At 43.4% G+C, this 20,091-nt stretch overlaps 1 protein-coding gene across 1 annotated transcript in view; it reads left to right on the top strand.

The window, feature by feature from the left end:
* The window catches only part of WNT3A (Wnt family member 3A), a 189,636-nt gene extending 172,706 nt beyond the window's left edge, over positions 1 to 16,930 (top strand). The window contains exons 3-4 of the mRNA XM_082257715.1: positions 11,460 to 11,725; positions 15,964 to 16,930. Of these exons, the coding sequence (XP_082113841.1) occupies positions 11,460 to 11,725; positions 15,964 to 16,443 (746 nt within the window). The 3' untranslated portion in view covers positions 16,444 to 16,930. The remainder of the gene's footprint in view (positions 1 to 11,459; positions 11,726 to 15,963) is intronic.
* The last annotated feature ends 3,161 nt before the right edge of the window (positions 16,931 to 20,091 follow it).

Raw genomic sequence — 20,091 nt, forward strand, 5'->3', positions numbered from 1 at the left:
GAGCAATTTTTATTTTTCAGCTATGAGTCCTAGCCCACACAGCACAGGATTCCATGTAACCTAAAAAAAAAAAAAAAAAAAAAAAAAAAAAAACAATTCCAAACTCAATTGAAGTCGTGTAAGACACAATTGTTGCAACATTTATATGGTCAACCAGTTCAGCCCTCACACCTGTACAACCCTCCTATGGACCAGAGCAACTTTTATTTTTCAGCTATGAGTCTGTTTATTCATGAATAACTTTTAATTTTTTTTTTTTTTAGATAATTAAATTTAAGATTAATAAAGTTCTAACAAAAAAAAAAAGTAAACAGTGCACTGTTCTGCTCAACTCACACCCGAGGCTATTTGCTCTCTGGGGCTAGTGGGTGTGAGCGAACTCTAAACTGACAGATGTATCTATTTTTTTTTTTATCACAATAAAAGTTTATTGTATATATGGAAGTTACAAAGTATGCAATAGTTTACATTTATAACAAATAAGAGTAAACAAAAGTTTGTATAAACAATGAAATACATGGCATATATGTATCTATTTCTTTAGGGCAGACAAGCCTTTCTTTTGATGATATTATTTTGCAATATTTATTGCAAATTGCAAGATTTTATTTTTTATTGAATCCAAAAACATAAAACGAAAACAAAATGCACTTTTCCTACTTTGATCAGCATTAAAAAAAATAAGTTACCGTAATAATAATTATGATAATTACAATAATTGGTGATATTGTTTTGCAATATTTTTTGCTAACTGCAAGGTTTTATTTTTTATGCAATCCAAAAACATCAAACCAAAAACAAATGCACTTTTTTCTGCTTTGATCAGCGTTAAAAAAAAAAAATAATAATTATGTAACTGTAAAAATAATTATGGTATTTGGTGATATTGTTTTGCAATATTTTTTACAATTTGCAGGATTTTACTTTTTATTCAATCCAAAAACATAACAAAACTAAAAAAATTCCTTTTTTTCTACTTTGATCAGTGCAAAAAAATAAATAATGTATATATATATAAATATATATATGTGTGTGTGTTACTGTAATAATAATTACCTTAATTGGTTATGCAATATTTATTTATTTATTTATTATGCAATCCATAGACCAAAAACCAAACAAAACTACAAAAATGCATTTTCTTTGATCAGTGTTAAAAAAAACTGTTATGTCACAGTAATACTAATTACATTAATTACGTTAATAGGTGATGTTATGCAATATTTATTGCAAATTGCAAGATTTTATTTTTTATACAATCCATAGACCAAAAAAATAAAACTTAAAAAAATGCACTTTTTTCTACTTTGACAGGAAATGTGTTTGGGGTCTCCTGGGTTGCTTGGCTTCTGGCCAGGGGGTGGCGCTGTGTTCTGCTGTCCGTTGTAAACAGTTGTGACCCAATATATTAAATTGTGATTCAGTTCACAATTTCCCAAATATCTCCGATTGACCATTGCCCAAAGTGATTTCTGTCGCTGCAATGAGGCCGTTAGGTCAATTATACATTTTTATACTTTTTATGGACTCCCCGTTTGGGTGAATGAGATGTCCATTTCCTGTTTATTTGGGGATTGGATCCGCTTCTGGGGGTTGGCACGCAAGTGATCCGACTTCCTGGATCTGATCTACAATTATTTAGCCCCGCCTGTCCGCTCCGTAGCGTATATAATACCCGTACCTGTCGCATAGCCACACCCCCTGACGACGTCAGAACGTGTGACGAAACGCATAGGGGGAGCTTGCGGTACGTCACGCCTCTATGGACGGGGGGCGCGGCGGCCATTTTCCTGGTTAGATATCGGCCAGAGAAGTTCCTAGGAGATTCCAGCATACATGCCCTGTTATCTCGGTCAGAATGTAAGTTGCCATTTGGCTTTTTTTTATGTGTAATAAAGTTGCCTGACAGTATCACACTATGGGAGTTGTCCCTCTTTCCATATGATCGTTGTATATCATTGTGGGATGAACTGGGACGACGAGGAGGGAGCAGTAGTGAGACCTATCCTGGAGTGTAACGGTGTCTGATTTCCTGTTCTCCTTGATCCCTGTAATAAGGATCATGGCGTTCTGGTAAGAGGCCAAGTGATCTTCTATGGTGGTGGCTGTCTTTCGCACCGGGCTTCTGGAAGTTTTTCTTTGGTGTATTATCAAAATCATACAGCACTACTTCTCATGGAATCTTCCTTACCTCTATTGTATTTTATTGCCCTATGTGGTCGTATCATGGACTGACGGACTTACTTATCTGTTTTATTTATTTATTGCTAGTTTATAGCGCTACACCATTTTCTATGTATTTAATGTTTTAGATCTGGTTTCTCTGATTCAGGATCAGGTGTTGGCAGCTATATTTATTGTTTTAAAACTACATTTATGTGTATAAGTGTGTACATTCTTATACGTACATTAAGCGCAGCAATTCCCATACAATAAAGTAATCCAGTGCCAAATCTGGGCCGCATGCGGCCCTCAACCGCAGGCAATGCGGCCCACTGCCCCCTGACAATTTTTTTGAGGAAGAAAGTCGGGTCGGGGGCACGGCCACAGCAGCTTCCAACTGTAGGCAGAGGCTGCCTCGGAGGGGAGGGGGGAGGCGAGCATTTGCAGTGTTTCTGACTTCTACCACCATGACCACTTCAAATCACTGAAGTGGTCATGGTGGTTAGAGTGTTCCTTTATTATCTCTTAGAAGAAGTAAGCCTCTGTATACTGATTCCATTTCATTTGATCATCCTCTAGTTGTTAAGTTAGTGCGGGGGGGGGGGGGCGGTTTTACGGGAAGGGCGCGGCGGCATTTTATTACTTATATACCTTAACTATAGTATATATTTTACATGCGGCTCGAGAAAATTTCTCTACACTCATTGTGGCCCAGAGAAGCCAAAAGGTTGGACACCCATGGTCTAATGGGAGGGGTTTTATAATTATCTATCAGCTGTGGCAGCTGCAGGGCTCTAATGAGGAAAGCAACTGGGCCTGCATCCCTTTAGTCCTGGTTCACACATATGCGATGACAGACATTGCATGTGATTCGCGATATCTGCGCGATGCAAATTCAGCCATACAGATTGTATGGCAAAAGTTAGCTCATAACATTGATTATTAAATCCTAAGGTACCTCATCCCTAGTCAGAATAGAGTATCAAAAAATGGGGCGTAGGTTGGGATTTTAAAGGGTACCGTTCTGTAACCAATAACAAAGAATGTGTATGCGAAGGGGGACGTTAATTGGCATCCAGCACCTATACTCCGGTTGTTGTTATCCACCAGTCTCACTACTGGGAGTATCTACATATGCCTCGGCCTATATGCCATTGTAAATGACCTTCCTTGTATATTCATGTAAGTAATTTCCTTGAAAATGTGATCGAATACATGACGTACTTGTGTCATAAGTTGGAGGGGCAGTGGCCGAATGCTCCATACTTGACACACACGGATATTCGAAACAACAAAATAGCATGTAAACTAAACAGAATTGTGATATTTAATGTATATTAACTTTGTATCTATTCTTGTCATTTTATTTAGTTGCTTATCATTAAGCTCTATCCCTTGTACCCCTGAGGAAGCGGTACATACCGCGAAACATGTCGGGTAGTGGAGTTCGGATCGATTAGAGAGATACACACTAGCTCTGGCATTTCCAGGCTGACTGTGGCCTCTGATACGTCCGCCCACGTATTCAAGGATTTGACCTTATTATGATATTTTATCAATTTATGTTGTTACCATGATGATGTTTTCATATTGTCTTGTAACAGTATTGTCCACTATTGTTTGTCCCTATGTTGGGAAATCTATGTGAGTAATAAAATTATAACTTTTTAGACAACTTCGCATACACATTCTTTGTTATTGGTTATAGAACGGTACCCTTTAAAATCCCAACCTACGCCCCATTTTTTGATACTCTCTCTATACAGATTGTATGGCTGAATTCACATCGCATTCTGACACAACTCGCACAGGACTCTTTTTTTAGGTCCGCTCCAGATTCAGATCGCATGGGTGTTCACACCTATGCAATCCGATTCATGTCCGAACTGACAGTTTGCACTGCGATATGCGAACTGATCTGGGGGTGTTGTTAACTTTGTATTGACACCCCCCATCGCAAATGGCAATGGAATGCGATGCAGGAACCCACATTGAATTTGCAGGATTCCCGCACCGCATCGCATATGTGTGAACTGGGATTTAGACGTGTTCCTATTGGGAGTTTTTCACCAAAAATGACATTTTTGTTGCAGGGGATGCCAGAAATCTGACTTGTATCTTAGTGCAGACTTCTGGGAAAATTGGTGAGCCAATCACACATGCAGGAAATGATGTTTCTGGGGGTGTGGTCAGTATACATTCTGTGTATAGAACAGCTCCAGGCGGCCATATTGCATTGCATTTTCAGAAAATTACAACAGCTGCAGATTGAAAAAGAAAGGTCATTTTTAATAACATTCAATTACAATATGATTTGTGTCACAATTATATACGCTATATTGTTTTTTCTATATTTGCTATTTTTTTTCCGCGAAAGTGGAGTTTCCCTTTAGGGGGGAAAAAACTTCCAGTCCAGAAGTGGTTAAAGACCTACAGTGAAATGGAAGGGACCACTTGTGGTAATGATTAGGGGGCGGGGGGGGGGGGGTGCATTCGTTAGGCTTCAGCAGGGGGTGGGCGTAGTTAGACCGCCTAGAGACTTCCATTGGGTGGAGTTGTGGATAGAAAGGCGATGGATTAGGTGTTCCCAGAACACCAGGTTACGCAACCAGAGGGTTTAACAGAGATGGAATCTGATAAAAAATAAAAAATAACTTTTAGGCTCTGTTCACTCTGCCCATTGGATGCCATTGCAGTTTATTACTTTGCCCCCGGAGTGCCCCTTTAGCCCGTTGCACCCTAAGCCCTTCTTAAGCCCACTGGCCGCTTGCCTTTTCGGGAGTCGGCGTTTTTCTCTTTCCAGCAGTTGTTATCGGTGGATCCGTGCCCGGGATTAAAGTGTATTACACAGTTATGTTCTACTTGGCTGCAGCTGAAATGCGGCACACACCCTTTCTGTGCCGGAGGGCCTGGGCGCAGGGCAGGAGGGGGGAAACGTGAGCATCTCCTTTGATGGCCTGCAAGTTCCGATCTGTCCTCGGCGTACTCTCCTACTGGCTGTCAGAGCTTTATCTGCCGCTGTGAAAGGGTTTTGAGATTCCTGGCAAAGGGGACTGCGGTCTGATAAGTTCATTAGCGGCAGCCGCCCCGGGATTTGTCGGGGGAATAACGATGATCTGGAATTCCGCTGGGTTCACGTCAGGGTAGCTCTATATATATATATATATATATATATATATAGCACAGCTATTTTGAAGCTGAACTCTGGGCATGGAAGCTTTCATTGTACCTCCATTGCCACAAAAAGAGATCAATCCAATATTTGCAAACCTAGATGTTACGTTGTAAAAGTATCACTGACATCATCCTGGGGAGACAGGCAGCCCTTCTGTACCGGGCCCAAGCCATTGGTGTGCGCAGAATATTGCATTAGGGTGTGCGCCCCAGAGCACAAATAATCAAAACAAAAAAAAAAATCAAAACAAAATATATATATATATAAAAATAAAATTGTATTTTGTTTTTATTATTTTTTAAAAAACTTTTTTAGGAGCCCCATTATGGGGCTTTGTTTACATATCAAGGGTCAAAAGCAGGGATATGCAAACTGTGGCCCTCCAGCTGTTGCAACACTACAAATCCCATCATGTATATCAGCAGAGCAGAGATTGGTGTCAGTAGGGCAGAGATTGGTGTCAGTAGGGCAGAGATTGGTGTCAGTAGGTGCAGAGATTGGTGTCAGTAGGGCAGAGATTGGTGTCAGTAGGTGCAGAGATTGGTGTCAGTAGGGCAGAGATTGGTGTCAGTAGGTGCAGAGATTGGTGTCGGTATAGCAGAGATTGGTGTCAGTAGGTGCAGAGATTGGTGTCAGTAGGTGCAGAGATTGGTGTCAGTAGGGCAGAGATTGGTGTCAGTAGGTGCAGAGATTGGTGTCGGTATAGCAGAGATTGGTGTCAGTAGGTGCAGAGATTGGTGTCAGTAGGTACAGAGATTGGTGTCAGTAGGTACAGAGATTGGTGTCAGTAGGTGCAGAGATTGGTGTCGGTATAGCAGAGATTGGTGTCAGTAGGTGCAGAGATTGGTGTCAGTAGGTGCAGAGATTGGTGTCAGTAGGTGCAGAGATTGGTGTCAGTAGGTGCAGAGATTGGTGTCAGTAGGTACAGAGATTGGTGTCAGTAGGTGCAGAGATTGGTGTCGGTATAGCAGAGATTGGTGTCAGTAGGTGCAGAGATTGGTGTCAGTAGGTGCAGAGATTGGTGTCTTGCTATGCCTCATTGGACATGTAGTTCTGCAACATCTGGAGGGCCACAGTTTGCATATCCTTGGTCTAAAGAGACCCCTAATGTCTCACTTTTGAGACAGAGAAAGAAACTGAGGACAGAGATTTCCCAGTCCTTTTCTCTGTAGCCTACAGATCACTCACTGTGTTCATTCAGAAAAGGAAGGGGCCAGTTAATGAAATAATTACCAGCCTCTTCCCCTGCTCGTGAGGGGAGAGGAGAGAAGCCAGCAGCACTGGAGGGGGGAGACAGGAAGCAGGGAACCTTGCACTCTGTATATTACATATTGCTGACCCCTGCACCCTGTACATTACATATTCTTGACTACTGCCCTCTGTGTGTTCTGAATCTTGCACTCTATATGTTATATACTCCTTTAACCCTGCACTCTGCACAATACATACTCCTAACCTTTGAACTTTGTAGGTTACATACTCCTAACCCTTGCTCTCTGTATGTTACATATTCCTGACCCCTGCACTCTGCACATTACATATTCTTGACCACTGCCCTCTATGTGTTAACTACCTCTGAATCTTGAAATCGAAATGTTATATACTCATTTAACCCTGCATTCTGTACAATACATACGCCTAGTCTTTGAAATGTGTAGGTTACATACTCCTAACCCCTGCACTCTGTAAGCTACATACTCCTAACCCTTGCACTCTGTAGGTTACATACTCCTAACCCTTGCACTCTGTAGGTTAAATACTCCTAACCCTTGCACTCTGTAGGTTACATACTCCCAACCCTTGCACACTGTATGTTACATACTCCTAACCCTTGCACTCTGTAGGTTACATACTCCTAACCCTTGCACTCTGTAGGGTACATATTCCTAACCCTTGCACACTGTATGTTACATACTCCTAAGCCCTGCACTCTGTAGGTTACATGCTCCTAACCCTTGCACTCTGTAGGTTACATTCTTCTAACCCTTGTACTCTGTAGGTTACATACTCCTAACCCTTGCACTCTGTAGGGTACATACCCCTAACCCTTGCACGCTGTAGGTTACATACTCCTAACCCTTGCACTCTGTAGGTTACATACTTCTAACCCCTGCACTCTGTAGGTTACATACTCCTAACCCTTGTACTCTGTAGGGTACATACCCCTTACCCTTGCACTCTGTAGGTTACATACTCCTAACCCTTGCTCTCTGTATGTTACATATTCCTGACCCCTGCACTCTGCACATTACATATTCTTGACCACTGCCCTCTACATGATAACTACCTCTGAATCTTCAAAACTATATGTTATATACTCCTTTAACCCTGCATTCTGTACAATACATACTCCTAGTCTTTGAAATTTGTAGGTTACATACTCCTAACCCCTGCACTCTGTAAGTTACATACTCCTAAACCTTGCACTCTGTAGATTACATACTCCTAACCTTTAAACTTTGTAGGTTATATACTCCTAACCCTTGCACTCTGTAGGTTACATACTCCTAACCCTTGCACTCTGTAGGTTACATACTCCTAACCCTTGCAGTCTGTAGGTTACATACTCCCAACCCTTGCACACTGTATGTTACATATTCCTGACCCCTGCACTCTGTACATTACATATTCTTGACCACTGCCCTCTATGTGTTAACTACTTCTGAACCTTGCACTCTTTATGTTATATACTCCTTTAACCCTACACTCTGTACAATACATATTCCTTAAACATATTGGACTAGGTGGGACTTTAAGTGAGACCCAAGCTGGTGTTGCCCGGCGTCTCCATCCCTATAACAAGAAAAAAAATGAGGTTGAAGGATTGTAAGAGGTGCATGAAAGTCAGCCAGCCCCCAGTCTGATGTACTCACCCTCCAGTCTGTCACTAACCGAATAGACCTGTCTCTTGGTACAAAGAACAGGGGTTTAGTTGACACACATTTGCAAACGCATGTGAAAGCTGCAGAGCCACTTCACGGCACCCTGTTAAATCTGCAGTCCTACACTCTTAATTTAGTGTCCTCACACTGGAGGCACATGGCCGCTAATGGATGGATGGGGGAACAGGTGAGAGGGAGACAGCCCAACCTCCCCCAACCCATCCTCATCCACGGCTGGCTGTTGTCTTAAAAACTCGAATAATTAGGTTATAACGATGGTACAAACTGGAAGAGACCAGCTGACTGGGGGCTGGCTGACTTTCATGCACCTCTTACAATCCTTCAACCTAATTTTTTTTTATTTATTTTTTCTCAATACATATTCCTAACCTTTGAACTTTGTAGGGTACATACTCCTAACCCTTGCACTCTGTAGGTTATATACTCCTAACCCTTGCTCTCTGCAGGGTACATACTCCTAGCCCATGCACTCTGAAGATTACATACTCCTAACCCTTGCATTCTGTAGGTTACATACTCCTAACCCTTGCACTCTGTAGGTTACATACTCCTAACCCTTGCATTCTGCAATTTACATACTCCTAACCCTTGCATTCTGTAGGTTACATACTCCTAACCCTTGCAGTCTGTAGGTTACATACTCCTATCCCTTGCACTCTGTAGGTTACATACTCCTAACCTTTGCATTATGCAATTTACATACTCCTAACCCTTGCACTCTGTAGGTTATATACTCCTAACCCTTGCACCCTAAATGTTAGTAGTGAGCTTTTTTACAGGAAGCTCCTGCACAGAGGTAAAGTCTGATATTGGTTGTATGACAACAGTCTCCCAATTGTGCCCCGGCATTGTCACCCTGTCAAATGCTCCCCCAATGAAGACAACAAGCGGCTGTGCCAACACACATTGCTTTGACATGGTCCATCGTTGTGACTATCAGGAAACCGCTCCAGAACAATGATTTCCTGCTGATGTTGGAGCGAGTGCATTTAGACAGGAAGTGGCTGAAAGAGACTGCAAGTGGTTCTCTGATTGGATAGGGAGGTGAAGAGGAGGGGCAATGATGTCACCAACTCTTCCTCGTTTTAGGTGCAATGCACGTTAACATGTGAAAAACGCTTAAAAAGAACACAAGCGGAAATGCCTAAACTACATTTAGGTATGAATGAAGCCTTAAAGTGGAACATTCATTAACTTGAATAAATCCTTGACATGTCACAATATACAGAAAGTTTTCTCAAAAGCTCTGCATTTTTTCTGAAAAAAGCCATCCTTGAGCTACAGAGACTTTGCCTAGGCTGAGATGATTTCATCAGTCTGCTGCAGGCAGGAGGGAGCATTTTCTCAGTCTCTGCTCCCCCAGTGATGAGATCAGGGCTTTTTTTCAGCGGGAATGCAGGGGAACACATGTAATGCCAAGGGGTGCTGGAGGGTCTATGGATGCAGAGTAGGCTGATGCAGCCAAAGGGATCTCTCTTTGCTGGATTGCGCTGTCTCTTTGCTGAATATATGAGGCCGTCTCTTTGCTGGATTGGAATATCTCTTTGCTGAATATATGAGGCCGTCTCTTTGCTGGATTGGAATATCTCTTTGCTGAATATATGAGGCCGTCTCTTTGCTGGATTGGAATATCTCTTTGCTGAATATATGGGGATGTCTCTTTGCTGGATTGGAATATCTCTTTGCTGAATATATGGGGATGTCTCTTTGCTGGATTGGATTCATTTTTATTTATTAGGGTGGAAAAGTGTTAAAATAAAAGTGGGTGCACTGAAGGACTCGGTGGGATGGCCAGTGGGTGGATTCAGTGGGAAGGCCAGAGGGCAGGCCCTATGGAATGTTGGTGGTCAGGCCCGGAGGGGCCCAGGTCTAAAGTTCTGTGAGGGGCCCCAAAATTTCTAATGGCTGCCCTGACAGCCGACAATAGAAGCCCCATAGTAACACTATGGGCGATGTCACTTCCCATTAATTTCACAGCTGTTGTCAGCCGTGTCCTCTGCAGAGCTTCGGCCGATGGAGATCGGGTCAGATCGGCTTCAAAAAGGGATGTATACTGATTTCTTCTTTACAGGGCTAGATAGGTTAGTGTTAGATCGTGGAGATCTATAGATGCAGGGATTTTTAGTTTTAGGGTGGACTTTTCCTTTAACCTTCCTAGCGGTATTCCCGAGCGTGACTCGGGGTTAGATTTTAGAGCCAAAAGCGGTAACCCCGAGTCACACTCGGGGTAGCGCTAGGAAGATCGCTGGATCCTGGTAGAGGTTTTACTTACCTTTTCTCCGGGATCCAGCGATGAATGCGGGCGGTATACGGCGGCGGAGCTTCCTCCCGATCGTCTGCGAGCCCCGGCATCCGTCTCCGGCGACGTGACGTCCGCCGGGGGGTGGAACCGGCGGCTAATTCGAATGTAAAACACACCAAACACACTGATACCATTCAAAATAAAAAAAATCACATTACATTGCCCCCCAGTGCCCTTTCCTGCAGTTTTACTGTACTTTTTATGTAAATATATATATATATATATATATATACATATATATATATATACACACACATATATATATATATATATATATATATATATATATATATATATATATATATATATATATATATACGTGTATATATATATATATATATATATATATATATATATATATATATATATATATACATAATTCTTGTGAATGAGCAGCCCAAACCAACTGTATACATTATATATATATATATATATATATATATATACGTATATATATATATATATATATATATATATATACGTATATATATATATATATATATATATATGTATACATAATATATGTATACATATATATATATATATATATATATATATATATATATATATATATATATATATATATAATAAATGTATACAGTTGGTTTGGGCTGCTCATTCACAAGAATTACATGCAAAATAATGGTACCGCTTTCAGCACCTAAAATCCAAAAGAATCATACCGCCAGGGAGGTTAAGTGATCTACAGTCAGTCAACATGGTGGATGACACAAATGTCTAGATTGTGATGTTTTAATGTATGGTAATGAGAGCGACGATTACGTAATCTAATAATGATACTGAACACAGTCATTAGCGGAGGTTTCACAGTTCAGACTGGGCGCACCCATAAGCATATAACTTTTACAGAAATGGCTGCCCAAGAATCTAATCCGTATCATTTGTATCTCCGCAGCCACCAGGGAGTCGGCCTTCGTCCACGCCATCGCCTCAGCCGGAGTGGCATTTGCCGTGACCCGGGCCTGCGCGGAGGGCTCGGCCACCATCTGCGGCTGCGACAACCATCACAAGGGCCCCCCAGGGGAAGGCTGGAAGTGGGGGGGCTGCAGCGAAGACATGGATTTTGGCAGTATGGTGTCTCGAGAATTCGCCGATGCCCGCGAGAACAGACCGGACGCCCGATCCGCCATGAACAGGCACAACAACGAGGCCGGGAGAACGGTAAGTTACTTAGTCCTCGGAATTGTTATATTGTATTATAATGTAAAATATAATTATAATAATAAAATAATACATGAGGCTGGGTTCACACTTATGGGAACTGGATGCAGGAGAGTGTGACTGGCCGTGGTCCGCATTGGGAATCTTTGGCTCTGTTTCAGGTCCGAATTCAGGCAAAAATTCGAACCTGATTCATACTTGAAACGGAGAACAGAGAAGCACCGGACCCCCTGCTGCGAGCCGTGGGCGCAGCTAGGGTGAACCCAATCTAACACATAATATAATAATATACTGTAATTAATATATTGTTGTAGTCTTTAAAGTAGACCTTGAACCTAAAATGTTGGGTCCATTTAAATAGCTGGGCCCCATCTCAAAACACTAGAGATAAAAAAGCACCTGTGCAGGAAAGGGGTTAGTCTGACTGTCCCTGGCCTGTCTCCTTCACTCATTGGATTCATTGGATTTCAGTTCTTTCAACCATGAAGTTTTAGCACTACCACTGCAGGAGCCTGTTTGCTGCCATGGCTCTTTAACCCACTCTGTGCCCACTGACACACCTAGTGTTTCTAACCTGTGTAGCTTAAGCATTCATATTCTATCACTCTATACTAGACCACAAGCAACTTAATTCTCAGCAGTCTGTACCTAAAAAGTGTCATTGAGTGCACTCTATACATACAGCCCCAATATTGGGTGAGTTTATGTGTTACTGACAAGGGGGTATGCCTGGAGGTGACTGTAAAGTAGCTGGTGCCTAAATGTCAGTGTTGTTTGTCTTTCGTTGGGGCCCTTTTGTCAGTGGTGCACATGTAACTGTCTCTTCAAGACTGTACACAAGGGATGGGCTGGTAAATAGGGGCAGTAACTGTGGGTGGCAAGAGGTTAAAATCTGTAGCTCCTTTCACCAGTGCCATCTTAAGAGCATTAAAGGGCCCTGAGCAATGCAGTGCACTGGGGCCCTGCCTACACAATCACCCACGAGAATAAAATAGCAAATTATCGATAAGGCAATATTTATTGCTAGAGCAGTGCAAGGCTAATGACAGCTTCCAAGTTTGGCGGCTGGGTCCACTGAACATACACACGGATGGGAGTCAGACTCGACTGTCCTGTGTGTGCCTGTTCCCGTGGAGGTGGACAGGCATTCCTGCAGTTGTGGGCTCCCCCTCCACAGCCCAAGTGGCCTGACAGCAGCTCAGGGCCGACAGGCGCTTGCCACCTTCTAATTTTGGCAGCGGGATGCACAGGGGAATCGGGACTAATGCTTGGCTGGGGCAGGGCAGGTGGGGCCTCCTGGGGCAAGTGGGGCCCCCAGGCAACTGCCCAGCGTGCCCATTCGGTAAGATGGCCCTGCCTTTCACCAATCCTGGAATGCAACAGGTCCGGTTCCACATACTTGGCAGTCAATTGCCCCAGCAGTCTCAGTCCTTGTGATCGGCTTCTCGAGATCAGCTCCTCCCTGGCTGTGAGTCTCCGTTTCACTCAGTGCACAGACCCCTGTGTCTGCACTGTTCCATTCCCAGCGCTGGTCCCCCAATCATTGCAGATTTTGCCTAGGAAAAGTTCTGGTCTCTCCTCCTCTATATACAGGGAATTGTGGGAAGAAAAGTCCACAGCTAATCCAATATCCATTGACTTGTACTAGGCAGTGTTGCTTTCAGGACTACATTTCCCAGAATCCTCAGTGCCTGCATAGCAAGTCCTCTCACCGCCTCTGATTGGTTAGAAGTTCTCCTGCTCCCTGATTATTTCTTCACTGCACCCAGAAGTAAGGGGGTGAGCAAATAAACAAACACAGCTCACAGCACAGCCAACAGTAAGAAAGAAGAAAACTGGCTGCATTACTCACCCTCGGTCATGGTAGTTTTACCCACAGAGCCCGCTCTGCCTCCTGGCCACAGCCACTCTGTCCTGGGCAGCAGCAGTTACACTGGGTGGGTAAAAGCAGGAGGGTTATAAACCCTTTCAGGTTTTTTTTTTTCATCTGTGTCTCATTGGAGGATTTCCTTTCACTTCCTGTCTAATAGCCAATCCAGGAAGTGAGAGGAATTCCCTTCAAAGTGAGGGATCCCTGGTTGTGTCTAGATCTAACATCCCCAATGAAAGTTTTCACCTCTATTTATTTTCTGGGGACAATCCAAAATTCAGGTTTTTCTTTCACTTCAACGTTTAAAGATAATGGTGGATAGGACAAATACAGAGGGTGAATCTCCCTAAAGAGGGAAGAGACAGCCATAAAAACCTGACAGACGTTCTAAACCCTCTTCAGTCTATCCAAAACGTAAAGTAAAGTTTTGCCTTTAGTTAAAATATTTCATCCACTGACACCAACAATGAGGCACTATTCCTCACACTGACACCAATGATAGGGCACTATTTCTTCCATCGATACCAATGTTGGGGCACTATTCCTCCCACTGACACCAACAATGGGCACTATTCCTCCCACTGACACACATGATGGGCTACAATTCCCCCCACTGACACCAATGATGGGACACTATTCCTCCCACTGACACCAATGATGGGACACTGTTCCTCCCACTGACACCAATGATGGGGCACTATTGTTTCCATTGACACCAACAGTGGCAGTTTTAGGCACGGGCGAACGGAGAAGCTGCCCGGGGCAGCATTTTTTCATAACACGTGGGGGGCGGCATGCCCGGTACCGGTCCGTGGACCAAATGGTACCGGACCGCCCGAGCCCCGTTCGCTCATGCCTAAAACCGCCGCAGCCAAGTAGAGCCGAGGAGCAGAGCATTGCTCCCCCCGAGTCCGCCCATTGTGTGACAATAGCGAATGAAAATTCGCTATTGTCACACTGATCCTCCTCCTGGCCAATCAGGGAGCGGGTCCTGGCGCTCTGCATTGAAAAGTGGCACTCTGGCATGGCATCTCTACATTGAAAGGGGGCATTGCTGTGGCGCTCTGCATTAAAGGGGGCATTGCTGTGGCATCTCTACATTGAAAGGGGGCATTGCTGTTTCATCTCTACATTGAAAGGGGGCATTGCTGTGGCATCTCTACATTGAAAGGGGGCATTGCTGTGGCGCTCTGCATTAAAGGGGGCAATGCTGTGGCATCTCTACATTGAAAGGGGGCATTGCTGTGGCATCTCTAAATTGAAAGGGGGCATTGCTGTGGCGCTCTGCATTAAAGGGGGCATTGCTGTGGCATCTCTAAATTGAAAGGGGGCATTGCTGTGGCGCTCTGCATTAAAGGGGGCAATGCTGTGGCATCTCTACATTGAAAGGGGGCATTGCTGTGGCGCTCTGCATTAAAGGGGGCATTGCTGTGAGCGCTCTGCATTAAAGAGGGCAATGCTGTGGTGCTCTGCATTGAAAGGGGGCATTGCTGTGGCGCTCTGCATTAAAGGGGGCATTGCTGTGGCACTCTGCATTGAAAGGGGGCATTGCTGTGGCCCTCTGCATTAAAGGGGGCATTGCTGTGGCATCTGTATTTATTGGGGGCAACAATGCTGTGGCACACTGCATTTATTGTTATGTTAACATGTTATTTTTTTTTTTTGGGGGGGGCGCCGGGAGGGAGTCTTGCCCGGGGAGCAATTTAATGTAGAACCGCCACTGGACACCAATGATGGGGCACTATTCCTTCCATTGACACCAATGATGGGGCACTATTCCTTCCACTAACAGCGATGATGGGGCACTATTCCTTGCATTGACACCAATGATGGAGGATTATTTCTCACACTGATATCAATGATGGGACACTATTCCTCCTATTGATACCAATGATGGGGCACTATTCCTCCCACTAATACCAATGATGGGACACAATTCCTCCCATTGATAACAATGATGGGGAACTATTCTTCCCACTCACACCAAAGATGGGGCACTATTCCTTCCAATGACATCAAGGATGGGGCACTATTCCTCCCGCTCACACCAATGATGGGGCACTATTCCTCTCACTGACACCAATGATGGGGCACTATTCCTCCCGCTCACACCAATGATGGGGCACTATTCCTCTCACTGACACCAATGATGGGGCACTATTCCTCCCACTGACTCCAATGATGGTGCACTATTCCTTCTATTGACACCAATGATGGGGTACTATTCCTCCCACTGATATACTATTCCTTTTAATAAGATCATTAAAAAGTTTTGGCTTTCCATACACTGTATCCAGGTGTTGTTGATGCTTTTTAACTGGCAAATCTCGAGGTTACTCATATGTTTGTTTATTTCTGTTTTCCGTAGTCTATCATGGACCACAGACACCTGAAATGTAAATGTCATGGACTCTCTGGAAGTTGCGAGGTGAAGACATGCTGGTGGTCACAGCCAGATTTTAGAATGATCGGGGACTATCTAAAGGACAAGTATGACAGTGCTTCCGAAATGGTGGTGGAGAAGCACCGAGAGTCTCGTGGTTGGGTCGAAACTCTAAGACCGAAATATACTTTTTTCAAGCCGCCTACAGAGAGGGATCTCATCTACTATGAAAGTTCACCCAACTTTTGCGAACCCAACCCAGAGACTGGATCGTTTGGAACCCGAGATAGGATATGCAACGTGACCTCTCACGGAATCGACGGGTGCGACCTGTTGTGCTGTGGACGAGGGCACAACACGAGGACTGAGAAAAGGAAAGAAAAATGTCACTGCATCTTTCACTGGTGCTGCTATGTCAGCTGCCAAGAGTGCGTAAGGGTGTATGATGTCCATACATGCAAATAAGCAGCCATTACGTGGCAAGACTTTCTTCCAAAACACAAACTTAAGTCTGTTTTTCCAGGCTTGGCTCAGTGAGTCCTTTTCGATATTACAAAAAAAAAAAAAAACTTGAGACTGCTTGACTAGTAAAAGTCTAACAGCATCTTGGAAACCCCCAAGATTCTCCTTGAAAGTAGCCTACTACTTAGTCTGAAATTTCTTGAAGCACCCCACTGTTTCCGTGTTATTGGTTTGATGGCCAATTTTTGTAGTCAAACGTGATTCTGCAAAAAAAAAGACCAACTATTCATGTTCGCTGTTAAGGTTCCACTGCTGATGTCTGAAATTTTTTTAATATCGTGTTACCTCTCAAAAGTAACTAATTGATACAACATTCCAAGTCAATTTTTTCGAATTGACAAAAAACTTTAATGCCTTTCTTGTATGTTGGTAGAGAATTAGCCAGTCATTTCAACACGTCTGTAACAAAATATAGTCATGTCATGACTTAACATTGTTTAAAATTTTTGCCAACGGCCCACCAGTTCCTTAATTTTTAGCATCCCAGTCTTAGTCCGTAGGGTTCAATATTGAGTTGGCCCACCCTTTGCAGCTATAACAGCTTCAACTCTTCTTGGAAGGCTGTCCACAAGGTTTAGGAGTTTGTCAATGGGAATGTTTGACCATTCTTCCAGAAGCACATTTGTGAGGTCAGGCACTGTTGTTGGACAAGAAGTCCTGGCTCACAGTCTTCACGCTAATTCATCCCAAAGGTGTCCTATCTGGGTGAGGTCAGTCAAGTTCCTCCACCTCAAACTCGCTCATCCATATCTTTACATACCTTTCTTTGTGCACTGGTCCAGCGGGGATTATGGTGTGGAGTTATTTTTCAGGGGTTGGGCTTGGCCTCTTAGTTCCAGTGACGGGAACTCTTAAGGCGTCAGCATATCAAGACATTTTGGAGCATTTCATGCACCCAACTTTGTGGGAACAGTTTGGGGATGGCCCCTTCCTGTTCCAACATGACTGCGCACCAGTGCACTTAGCAAGGTTCATAAAAGACATGGATGAGCGAGTTTGGGCTGGAGGAACTTGACTGGCCTGCACAGAATCCTGACCTCAACCAGATAGAACACCTTTGGGATGAATTAGAGCGGAAACTGCGAGCCAAACCTTATCCAACATCAGTGCCGGACAAATGCGCTTCTCAAAGAATGGTCAAACATTCCCATAGACACGCTCCTAAAACTTGTGGACAGCCTTCCCAGAAGAGTTGAAGCTGTTATAGCTGCAAAGGGTGGCGCAACTCAATATTGATTACCTACAGACTAATGCCTCGTACACACGCATCGATAGTTGGCCGTGAATTTTCGGCCAACGTCCGATCGGCCGATTTTCGTTAGTATGATGCTTTCGACAACCGACTCCGACTTTTTGGCCAAATAAAATCTGGTGTGCAGGCTATAAAATTTTTGTTGGCTCACCACAACGGCCGATTTTCCGTCGGTTAGTACAGATTTCGGCAGACAAAAATCTGATGAGCAAGACTGGGCATGCTCAGAGATGAAAAAACACACGGAAAGTAAACCTTCACATGACATCACTTCTGAAGTAGATTTTTGTTGGCCGAGAAAATTTGTGTGCAGTCTAGAGCACATTTCAACCAACACTGGACAAAAGTCGGCCGATAATCGTTGCGTGTGTACGAGGCGTAAGACTGGGATGTCATTAAAGTTCATGTGCGTGTAAAGGCAGGCGTCCCAATACTTTTGACAATATAGTGTAAGTAGCCTGGTTAACGTAAACGGTCATAGCTAAATATGGTGCAACAGGTTGGGGTATGAGTGGGACTAGCCAACAATGGGAATGTATTCTGAGAAAGACAACATAGCAGTCTAATACGGGGACAGTGCACTTAACATATTTGCCCAACTTTCATAAAACTGGAACAAAGGTTTCTACCAGAATAAGCCATTATTTAAAACCACGTGTCTTGACTACTGAAAATCATCTTAATATATACTGTATGCTATGTATTTTTTTTGTATTTGTGCCCAACTAATTATTGTGCTCTACTTGACAGTCTCTGGCTACTTACTGTTGCTTTCTGCATAGGTATAGTTAACACAGTTTTATCATTCCTTACTTGTGAATCATGAGAATAAGCCAATTCATCCTGCTTTAAAATTTTACCCAAATTTTATCTTTTTCTGCAAAGACAAAAAGTTCAACAGCTCAAGGAGAGATACTTTGTTGCCTTGACCATAACTCAAGGGAATTAAAAAAAAAAAAACTCCCTAGTCAAACATTTGGCTGGAATGCAGAAAGCACTAATCAAAAATCAATTCTTCTTCCCTCGAAATGCTGCTATCCACCAGTAGAACTATACAACTATAAATGTTTTCTTTCTATGAAAGAAATTGTTGAGATGCTAGTTTTTTTTATTTTTTTTTATTTTTGTTTTTTGTTTTTTTAAAAGAAAAAAAGATGTGAAGTTTTGTACTAATAATTCTTGTTCTGATAATTTTTACAGTCTTAATCTTATTACAAAACAGGGAGTCAGAGTTGATGGGTCACATAGGGACCAAGAACCACGAAAGTCTTAAAAATATCTGTACATACAGACAACTTGATTGGGAAGGTCATTTCATGTCTTGAAGATAATGTTTGCATTAGACCGCATTCACACTAGTCCAACTTGGACCGCAACAAGTCGCGGTCCGTCACGCTCCCATTGTGCGGTACAGGAGCCGTTCTAATAGGAGCGACACAAGTCGCTCCGACTTAGAAAAAGGGTCCTGTACTACTTCGGGGCGACCTGGAGGCGACTTGCATAGACATAAATTTTATGAAGTCCGTGCAAGTCGCGCCGAAATCACGCTGCACGCGACTTCACAGGTCGCCCCCCTAAGTCGGAGAGACGTAGTGTGAACGGGGTGTAATCAAGAACATAAAAAGGTAGATACATTATATAAAGCTGTATGTACCCTCAGAGACCAGAAAAATAGAAACTCTTGTTGAGAACCATGTCTTCATGGTGGTAGGGACCCTACTACGTGCGCCTTAGGTTCATCCCAAAGGTGCTATGTAACATTATAGTCAGGGGCATAACTAGAACCTTCAGGGCTCTGGTGAAAGAAACCATGAAGGGCACCCCTGACCCCCTTCTCCCCAGGCCTAGGGCCCTTCCCACTGATCCTGAGGGCTCTTTACTCCCGTCATGGCACCCTTTATTATGGTCCTGCAGTGGGCCCCTTTCCTACCGTTTTGGAGTCCACCAAGGTGGTGGAAATCCAGAGCCCAACCCTTGCGTTCCTGGTAGTTCCGCCACTGATTACAGTGCTGAAGCTGCATCTTTCAAACATTGAGGATATAGTGCTAATATCTTTGGTCCTCTGCATATGCTTTTGATGGGTTACCATAGATGGGAAAGATCCCCTGTGTGGTCCTTTTCAGTTCTACTATATTTAACCAAGACATTTGTATTGATCATGGTGGACTTCATTTTTGTACTGTGATGTGGCCATATAACACGGTGCAAGCCACCAGACAACACACACAACTATCCACCAAGGGGCATGCTACCTTCTTGGCTCCTTCATCCTACAAAATAAACACAATGCTCAGGGCTTCCAATCCTTAATGGCAGTTGCATTCATTATTTGCCACATT

This window comes from Pelophylax lessonae, assembly GCF_965119305.1.
Source record: "Pelophylax lessonae genome assembly, chromosome: 5".
In the NCBI taxonomy this organism is placed as follows: Eukaryota; Metazoa; Chordata; class Amphibia; order Anura; family Ranidae; genus Pelophylax; species Pelophylax lessonae.